Below are 10,159 nucleotides of genomic sequence, written 5' to 3'. Positions count from 1 at the left end.
GGAGCGCGCGCGGTCGGTCGCCTAGGCGACAGGGAGCAGGGGCGGGGCTGCGCCGCCGAGCCCCGCCTCGTGCCGCCGAGCCCCGCCCCCGGCAGCGCTGCGGCTCCCCCTCGGGCGCGCGCTCCGGCAGCCGAGGAAGCTGCGGTGGCGGCGGCGGCGGCAGCGGGCGGGGAGCTGGGCGTGGAGGCGCGAGGGGCGGGGCGGGCGGGTGGCACTGCGGGCCCGCGGCTCGGGCGGCTCCGGTGGCTCCGGCGGCTCTCGCTCGCTGCTCGTGCTCAGTGCCTGCCGGCGCCCGCGAGCCGCATTGCCGCCCGGCTCGGCCCATGCCCAGGGCTGCTGCTCCCTCCGCCGGCGCCCGGGGGGTCGCGGCGGCCGTGAGGTGGGGGCGGCCGCGGGTGGCGGCGGGGCCGGCCGCCGGCGCAGGGTCCGGGGGCACAGCGCGGCGGGCGTAGGTCTATGTCGCGGGCGGCGGCGGCGGCGGCGGCCGCGGAGGGACGATGCGCGAGTACAAAGTGGTGGTGCTGGGCTCGGGCGGGGTCGGCAAATCCGCCCTGACCGTGCAGTTCGTGACCGGCACCTTTATCGAGAAATACGACCCCACCATCGAGGACTTCTACCGCAAAGAGATCGAGGTGGACTCGTCGCCGTCGGTGCTGGAGATCCTGGACACGGCGGGCACCGAGCAGTTCGCGTCCATGCGGGACCTGTACATCAAGAACGGCCAGGGCTTCATCCTCGTCTACAGCCTCGTCAACCAGCAGAGCTTCCAGGACATCAAGCCCATGCGGGACCAGATCATCCGAGTGAAGCGGTGAGAGGGCCGGGGGGAGCGGGCAGGGGGCTTCGCGGTGCTGCTGGCAGCCGACGTCCCGGGGCCAGAACTCCCCCGTGCTCTGGGTGGCCGTGGACAGGGGGAGCTGTCTGGGGAGATGGCTCTGGGGGTCTCATGCTCTATTATATATATATGTATATATATATATATATATTTTTTTTTTTTTTTTTTTTGCCAGCATCACCACCACCATCATCTTGAATCTCAAATTTGAGTGCTTTGTTTCACAACTCAAATTTGGCATCCCGTGAACCTACAGCACAGCTCTTTGTCTCTTGGATATTATTAGTAGCACTTGTGCAGAACCCCAAAGGAAACAAAGTTTAAAACTTGCAGTGGGGGAAAGAGTTGGGTAGGTTTGTGTTGGGAAGAGGGGAGCTCTGCAGGCATAGTGGAGACATTTTCAGATTGAACAACAACAACAAAAAATCTACCTTGGCAATATTTGACAGCGAAATTGCTCACACATATATGGTAAAAATGTCAGGTCCAGAGGAAAGAGACCTTTCTCCTCTCTTAAAAGATTGGTGCCAAGGCGTTTTACAAAAATGAACTGTGCAATTAAGACGAAACTTTAAAGACATTAAATTATTTGAAGACATCCTAACAGTTCAGTGAGATTGAGAAAGTTATTAGCATAGAGGAGCACAGATATGCCATTTACATTAAAGAATGCGACTTAACTTTTTTTTTTAATCCAACTGCCTTATCCCCTAAAAAAAAAAAAAAGAAAGAAAGAAAGAAAGAAAGTAAGGGAAAAAAGCATTCCTGGAAACAAAACTGAAGTTTCTTCAAAGGTGTAACTCAAGTATTAGCTAATTTAAAGTTAATGCAAACAAGCTCTTTCCTGATATAAACTTTTTTTTTACAGTGTGCATTTTGAAAATATGGCTCGTAGCTTAAATGGCTTAAGATACTCATTTTCTCTTAAATATGAGTGTATATTTTCCTATAATTTCAAGCAGCAGAAATGTAATAATATCTCAGTTCAAAGTTTTAGCAAATTTTTCTAATTATTAGTTACACATTGTTTTCTGTGATTCTTTTTTTTTAAAGATTATTTATTTATTTATTTATTTGAGACAGAATGAGAGAGAGAGAGAGAGAGAGAGCACATGAGAGGGGGGAGGGTCAGAGGGAGAAGCAGACTCTCTGCCGAGCAGGGAGCCCGATGCGGGACTTGATCCAGGGACTCCTGGATCATGACCTGAGCCGAAGGCAGTCGCTTAACCAACTAAGCCACCCAGGCGCCCCTCTGTGATTCTTACTATTAGCTAATAATTGTTAATAATTTTGATGTGTAATTTTTTTTTCCTACCTAATTAGCTTTAGAGTTTGAAGACATTTACTGAAACATAGTTGTAAGTGAACTGTAGACACAATCACGTTGTAGGTCAGAGTCACTTATTTTGAAAGAGCAAAGACCAAGTCATGTGTCCTCAGTGGGTACTCAAAAATTCATTACAAGAGGTGGATTTTTAATGCAACATATGATCAAAGGGGATGCCTTGTCCCCATCCCCGTTTAACTCATTGCATATGCACTTTAATAGCGAAAATAAAATTTTGTATATTATTTCTTGTTAAAACTCAAACTAGAATAAAGTGAATATTTTCATGGTCTCTGTTTCCATTCTCACTCAGATCTGTAAATCTGATAGCTTTTTACTTCTCCCATCTCGTTTTCTTAAAGTTAATTGCTGTAGATAACAAATGAGCAGTTTTGGTGCTAAATTTAATAAATGTATACTTAAGGGGCTACACTGAAGTGACTGAAATCCTTAATTAGTACGCCCCCCCATACTACTAAAAAAAAAAATACAGAACAGGGCAGTCTAATACATTGTCACGTGTTGATCTTAAGCCATATACATACATCAAATAATAAAGTGAATGCCCCGCTGCTCCAAACTTTACATTTAAATGTATACATATAATTCAAACATTGATAAAAGGGCAAACTTCTTGACAAAAGCCTAGGGGACAGAATATGGCAAAATATCCTCAGATAGTTTAGTCCACATGATTTTGTAGTTTCTTATGATTTCGTGGAGATTACTAATAGTGGGCTAATCTAAACTTGGTATGCTGAAACAATTTGCACCACAACCAAGGGAGAAAAAAAAAAAAGTAAAATTCTATTTGCCCAGGTGTCATTTTACTCACTAGTCTCAGTTCTTGATGTAAAAAAACCATGGGTCTGCTGACATCAAGTTCATAAACTCTTTTCACTGGAATTCATCCATTGTATCCATAAGGACCCCTTGGGCCCTTCTGTGTTCTGACATTATGTACCTCACCCTAATTTTATCATCTAGCCTCCCAGCCTATAACATATTATAAATAACTTACATAGAAAGAAAGGATCTGTGTATATTATGTATATTTGAAGATAATAGATAATGCATATATGATGCTAAAGTAAGCATTAAATGTGCTAGTGAGTTAACTCCTCCCACTTAAGGAGAATAAAACATGATTTTCAAATAAGTAAATTTTCTGTTCTTTTTGGGAATCAGTTTTTAAATTAAGCAGTTGCTATAGGAAGTATTCAGTAATTATTCCCTCCTCTCTGCCCACTAGCTGCTTTACATATTACAACAGTTGTTTGGGGATATTTAATATCACCATAATGCCAGTGACAAAAGCAAAGTGCAGAGAGGTTTGGTATTTTACCCAAGACCAGTCACTGATGGAAGGATATAAACCAAGATCTGTTACAATCCATGTACTCTTCTTCTATACCAGGCTGGCTTTGAACTTGTTATTTACTGGCAAATTCAATACCCAGCTTTTGGTCTAGGGTGGCATTGTTCCATACAAGTATAATGTGAGCCACATATGTAATTTAAAAATTTCTAGTAGCTTATTTTTTTTAATTATAACAGATAATAAGGCATTTTTTTGATGTACTATTTGCCATATTAACATGTAACCAATATTCAAAAACTGAGATATCTTACTTTCCTTTTTATTCTAAATTTTCCAAAATCTGGTGTGTAATTTACACTCACAGCACATTTTAATTCAGACATATTTCAGGTGCTCAGAAAGCACATGTGGCTGCAGGCTACCGTATTGGGCAGTACGGGTTTAAGATGTACATATTGCAGGGAAGTAGTAAGCCTCAGTTTCCTTATCTGTGAATGAGATGCACCCTTCAAAGTCTTTATTAGGATTAAATGAGATAATTTGTTTTAAGGAGTCCAACACAATACCTTGAACACAGAAATTGCTCCAAAATTCCAGCTGTTCTTTTATTAATAACCTTGTCACCCTACCTTCTTTAAATTTTATCCTTGCTATAAATGTAATTTTAGGGGAAATAAATTTGTGACTGCCTTTTGAAATTCATTACCTGATGTAGACAAGATGAGAATAAAAAGCAACTGGGATTAAAACAACCCTTGGAAAAATTTTGCTCATATATTCTCAAAATATTTTCCCTTATGGGAAAGGGGAGGAGACTGAGGATTTAACTTCAAGAATAGCACCAATTCATGGCCAGTGACAGTGAAATGGAGCTTTTTATTGGATTGTTCTTGTATGGAATGTTGTGCTCTTAGAAAATGTAGAACAAGCCCATACTCCCTCAAGTGTTTACAGGTGCAGAGGCATTCATATACTTACACTACCTCCTGTCCAAGCCAAGTGGCCCAACTAAAAAGGCTGTATTTGTTAATTCACATACTTTCCTTTTTCAGCTTGACTTCAGATGAGAACACACACTCAAGAAAGTGTGATAGGGATACAGAATATGTTTCAGTTGAAATAAAACTAGAATTTTTTTCTGATTCCATAATTGCTTCTCCCATTCCTCCCAGGGTAGGCCATGGTCCTGCCTTAAAGTATCTTGGAACATGCCGTTCAAGCCCCGTTGTTCTCAGAATAAAGCCCAGAAATCTTCTACATGACCTTCCGAGGCACGGCACGCTCCTGCCCCTGTCTGCCTTTCCGGCCTCACCTTTTCAATCTTGCTCTCCCTTAGGTTCCAGCATCCACACCTGCTTTTAGTTCCTTGAAAGTACCTGTCTGGGCTTTCCTTGCATTAACTCCAAAAGCATTTACCTTTTGCAGTTAATTCCTACTCATTTTCACCCCTATTTAAAAGATTTCCTCCTCAGGGAAGCCTTCTTCCTCTTCCCAAGCTGAGTTAACTCCTTCCTGTGTTCCCACACTAGGGGAAATGTCATGCCTCACTCCTTCCCTGAACCACGCCTACCTCAGACATCTCTGGTACCCTGAACTTCCCTCTTGTAGCACTCACCAAAGTTGAACTATTTGTGTGATGATAGATGTGCAGTCGGTCTTTCTCATTAAACTTTAGTCCTGTGTGGCTAGCACAGCTCCCGGCAGAGAGGAAACGCTCAAGGAAAAAAGTGTTGAAAGAAAACCAGTGTTTGGAAAGAAAACGATTTTTATTGTCCTTGGTATCCCTGAACATTTTAATTTTATAGATGGGGGAGGTGATTCTTCAAAGTCCGTTTTGCACGGGGAGTAGATGGTCTCCCTTCAGCTCTAACATTCTGTCACAGTTTTTGTACCTACTTGAGGTGACAAGGGAAGGGGTGAAGTTTAATAAGAATCTTGAAGCATCAGGAGCTCCAAAGCCTTCCAGATGGAAGTGGCATGGGAAATTCCTACAGTGTGTTTGTTGGCTGTTAAATAGACCAGATTGGCTAAACTAGGAATTCATATAGAAGTGTGAAAGGAGGGAGGTAAGGCTAAAAAATGTAAAGCTAAGTTACAGAAGGTTAAACAGTTTGGACTTGATCTTGTAGTAAAGGACCATGATCAAAATTGGTATAGAAATGATAACATGGAGATGATGTGATAGAAGGTTTGGTGACAATAGACCAGAGTTAGGGGGAATAATCCTGCAATATTGTGATCATCTATCCTAGTTTCTGTGTGAAGTAGAAAGATTCTGAATTAGCATGGTGTCTGTAGGAACAGAAAGGAAAGAAGGGATGCGAATAATATTGTAAAGAATTTAAATTTAGTTGCGGGGGGAGGGTCAAATGTAACCTTGGACACTTTGAACATGAGTGAACAGGATTACGGAGGAATAGCGGGGGGCGGGGACATTATTTCTGCGTTGGAGATGGTAATCATCCATATAGATGCACCTAATAAGTAATTAGAATATTTGAATAAAGCCTGAAAGATCACTTTACATATGAATGTAAGGACTCAGGATCTTCCCTGTAGTTCAGATATGGAGAGTAGATGAGACCTCCTGGGTAGAATAGAGAGAGAAATGAATGGATATGGCCAGAAATAGAAATTGTAAATGAATATGGCCAAGCATAGCACTTGAGAGTTGTTAAGATATATAGAGGAGACTTCACACATTACTAAATAGGCTAGAAGGCATGGGGGGCATTTTAAGATTGGGAAAAAGAGAATGGGAAGAGGCAGCTGATTTGCACTACCCAAAGCGAAATTCGTTACAATTTTTTTTTACTTTCATTACTATTTCTATGTCATTTTAAGCGATCACTTTTAAGTGACCAAACTGATGGTTTGCACTTTTTCTCCTCACAATAAGTAGCCATAAAAACCTTCTCTAAAATAGAGGCAGGTGGCCAATTGCTAACACATAGATCTTGACCCATGACAGATTGGCGCTGTGGAGCCGAAACCAGGGAATACATCAAATGTTTGTCCCAAGTAAGTGGAATTTCTAGAGTCTCCCACCACTCCTTCCTCCACAAACACCTTCTTCCCGAGTTTGATACCTCTACTGACCAAAATTGTCATTGGAAGCTGGGCCTCCAAAGTACAGAGCGCCTAGAAGCCATGAGTCACTTTTTATAGCCCCAGGTGTTGTCTTCCTGAAGGGGAAACTTGTATTTGCCGCATTATGAAATTAGAACATTACAGTATTATGCTTTTCTCTTTGCTATCCCGAGATTGGAATTGTTTAAGTTCACTTTGCAGATGGAGCAGATGACCTCCCTTTGGCTCTAACATGCTGTCAGTACTTCTCTTTAGTGGGCGCCATGAGGGAAGAGGTAGGGTTCAATATGAGCCTTAACAAATGAGCAGCCTGTGACCCGCAAATCTTGTCTAGTTAAGATTTGGTGGTAATTGTGTCAATGAAATCTATAATCAGAGGGATCATTCCTGTAATTTTTTTTTAAAAGGGAGAGGGGGCAAAAGTAATTTAAGTAGCCAACCGTTCTACTACTGCACACAGACAAAAGATAACGCCTGTCCCTGCATATTGATATAACTCCTCCGGCAGGAACAAATGGATGATTTGAAGGTGACCTCACTGACCACCCAATGAGAAATATTCAGGTCGCCAGGCAAGTGGTTGATGTTGACTCTTTAGCGCTCCTTTAGGAAAAGGTTAAGTGAGGAATAGGTAAACTTATTAAGGAGAAGGTGGAGGAACTGATAAAATGTCTCTAGATGACTCAGCCAACAGGAAGACCCAACAAAGTTGGAATCCTTTTATTTGTTAAAGTTTTCCAGTTGGTAATACATTTGAGTGTTTTCTCTGGGTCCTCTTCCAGTAAATTATATATGGCACACTAAAATGCATAGATTATACATTTATGTATATTTCTAAGCAACGAACTTTACATAAAAGCATGTACACCATACTTAATTCATGAGGTTTTTTTTTTGGTTGTTGTTTTTTTTTTTTTTTTATCAAGGGTAATTTTGGCTACACAGTTTTTTCCTTAGCCATTGTCTTCAAACCTAAGCCCCTGGGGAAGGATGTGTGATTCTACTTTAGGGTTTTTGTTTTGTTTTGTTTTGTTTTTTGCTTCTGTTTTCACTTTTCCTTGTTACCTGTTTCTCTCTCTCTCTCTGTTCTTACCCACTATTTTCTTATGTACTTATATTTTTCTGGCTTATGGAATAAAAAGAATTGTTAAGTACTCTGCAGTTTTTTTGGAAAAATATCTGGGTTTGGATATGAGTAGACTCCAATATGAGATAAAACTGATGGAGATAGTATAATTACAAAAGTATAAATGTAGACATACTATTTCCACAGGAAATGCATCATGAAATTTTAAGAGTGTGCAGAAATACTTTTTATTTCTTACTTTCACAGTTGTGGTTAATTATATTAAAAATTATTCCCAGCCTGGCAGAGAAAAGTTAAGTTTCTTAAACATACCGTTATGCTTTACCAGATCAAACTGTGCCCGTCAGTAGAATAATACCAATAATGGTAATGCTATGATTTTAGACATCTACATTTCCATAAAGTGTGTAAGTAAAATGTAGATATGTTGGTAAAGTTTAAGGTTATCAAAATATCTAAAAATAGCATATCTCTAATTGTGAAGATTTTAACATGATATATACCGAATACTCTTTCAATAGATTTAACTTTATACTTCCAGAAGATTGAAATCTCTTTGGAACTATTGGCACCAATATTCCAACTATTTCACCTTTTATTCTTGTAGGAAAACCCTAATAAAACACCTACATTAGCCTGATTTTTAATACATTTCAGTTTATATTAAAGGTCACAACTGTGAAAAAAAAATTTTTTAGGCCTGTGAGTCAAAATAAAATTATTGGGTATCTGAATCAAATATCAGCAGCATATTGTATTGAAATCATGTTTTGGTAAGTCCAGTAACAAAGCAACATTGGGAGTCTTGGAATCTGATTCATTTTATTACTTAATGTTGAAGATACTGCACATTGCTGAAAACTCTTATCTGAATAAGCTACTTAAAATAGATGACAGTGTGTAAATTAAGTACACTTGTAAAGTATACATTCTTTTTACTCAAAATGCTCAAATACATTCACTGTCAGAATTGGCTAGATTATTGTTTTCGCTTGGTTCTGTTTTTTACTTTCTCTAATAATCTTTCTTAATATGTTTAAGGTTTAAAAACATACCAAAATTGATATTTTAAGGGCAAGTATAATGATCTATAATTTTTGTGTTTTTAAAAAATTTATTTTTATTGAGATATAATTGACATACAACGTAGTTTTTTTCACTTAGTAGAATTATGCAAGAGAAACATTGTAAACTTTTATTTAAAACATTTAGAAGTGTCACTCCCCATAAAACATGATAATTTGATATGTATATACATTGCAAAATGATCACTACAGTATGTTTAGTTAACATCCATCACCATTCATCGTTGCAATTTTGTGTGTGTGTGTGTGATGACAATTTTTACAATTTTCTCTTACCAGGTTTCAGATATACAGTACAGTATTGTGACTGTAGTCACCATGCTGTGCATTAAACCTCCAGGACTTACTTATCTTGTAACTGGAAATCTGTACTTTTTTACTACCTTCACCCATTTCTCTCTCTCTCTCTCTCTCTCTCTCTCTCTCTCTGACACACACACACAAACACACATGCACACGTGCACGTGTTCACGTACACACCCACACATCCTGCCAGCCACTTATCTGTTCTCTGTATTTGTGAGTTCAGGTTTTTGTTTTCTTTTGTTTTAAGATTCCACGTGTACATGAGCTCATACAGTATTTGTCTTTCTCTGACTTATTTCACTTAGCATAATGTCCTCAGGGTCTATCCATTTTGTCTCAAATGGCAGGATTTCCTTCTTTTTTATGGCTGAATAATATTCTGTTTGTGTGTCTGTGTGGATATATGTGTAGACAGACAGACCACATTTTCTTTATCCATTCCTCCATCAGTGGACACTTAGGTGGTTTCCATGTCTTGGCTGCTGTAAGTAATGCTTCAGTGAACAAGGGGTGCAGATATCTCTTCGAGATAATGATTTTGTTTGAATAAATACCCAGAGGTAGAATTGCTAGGTCATATGTAGTTCTACTTTTAACTTTTTGAGGAACCTCCATACTGTTTTGCATGGCGGCTATACCAGTTTACATTCGCACCAACAATGCCCAAGAATTCCTTTTCTCCACATCCTTGTCAACACTTGTTGTTTCTTGCCATTTTGATAATTACCATTCTGATAGGTGTGAGGTGATATCTCATTGTGGTTTTGATACGCATTTCCTTGATGATTAAATTACCATTTCATGTATTTGTTGGCCATCCATATGTCCTCTTTAGAAAAATGGCTTTTCAGATCCTCTGCCCATTTTTTAATTGGGTTTTTGTTGTTTTGTTTCTGTTGAGTTGTATGAGTTCTTTATATACTTAGGATACTAATCAGATCTATGTTTGAAAATATTTTCTCCCATTTCATAGATTGTCTTTTCATTTTGTTGATGGTTTCCTTTGCTTTGTAGAAGCTTTTTAGTTTGATATAGTCCCACTTATTTATTTTTCTTTTGTTACCTTTGTTTTGGTATCACATCCAGAAAATCATTGCCAAGACCAGTG

The 10,159-nt window shown here is 39.7% G+C and overlaps 1 protein-coding gene across 1 annotated transcript in view; it reads left to right on the top strand.

The window, feature by feature from the left end:
• The first annotated feature begins 344 nt into the window (after positions 1 to 344).
• RAP2A (RAP2A, member of RAS oncogene family) overlaps positions 345 to 10,159 on the top strand; it is a 34,716-nt gene continuing 24,901 nt past the window's right edge. Inside the window, exon 1 of the mRNA XM_025874796.2 lies at positions 345 to 811. Coding sequence (XP_025730581.1) covers positions 498 to 811 — 314 coding nt within the window. The 5' untranslated portion in view covers positions 345 to 497. The remainder of the gene's footprint in view (positions 812 to 10,159) is intronic.

Source organism: Callorhinus ursinus, unplaced genomic scaffold (genome assembly GCF_003265705.2).
Source record: "Callorhinus ursinus isolate GAN/ISIS: 27379988/994484 unplaced genomic scaffold, GSC_fseal_2.0 scaffold7, whole genome shotgun sequence".
Classification (NCBI taxonomy): domain Eukaryota; kingdom Metazoa; phylum Chordata; class Mammalia; order Carnivora; family Otariidae; genus Callorhinus; species Callorhinus ursinus.
This window is presented reverse-complemented; position numbering and strand designations above follow the sequence as displayed.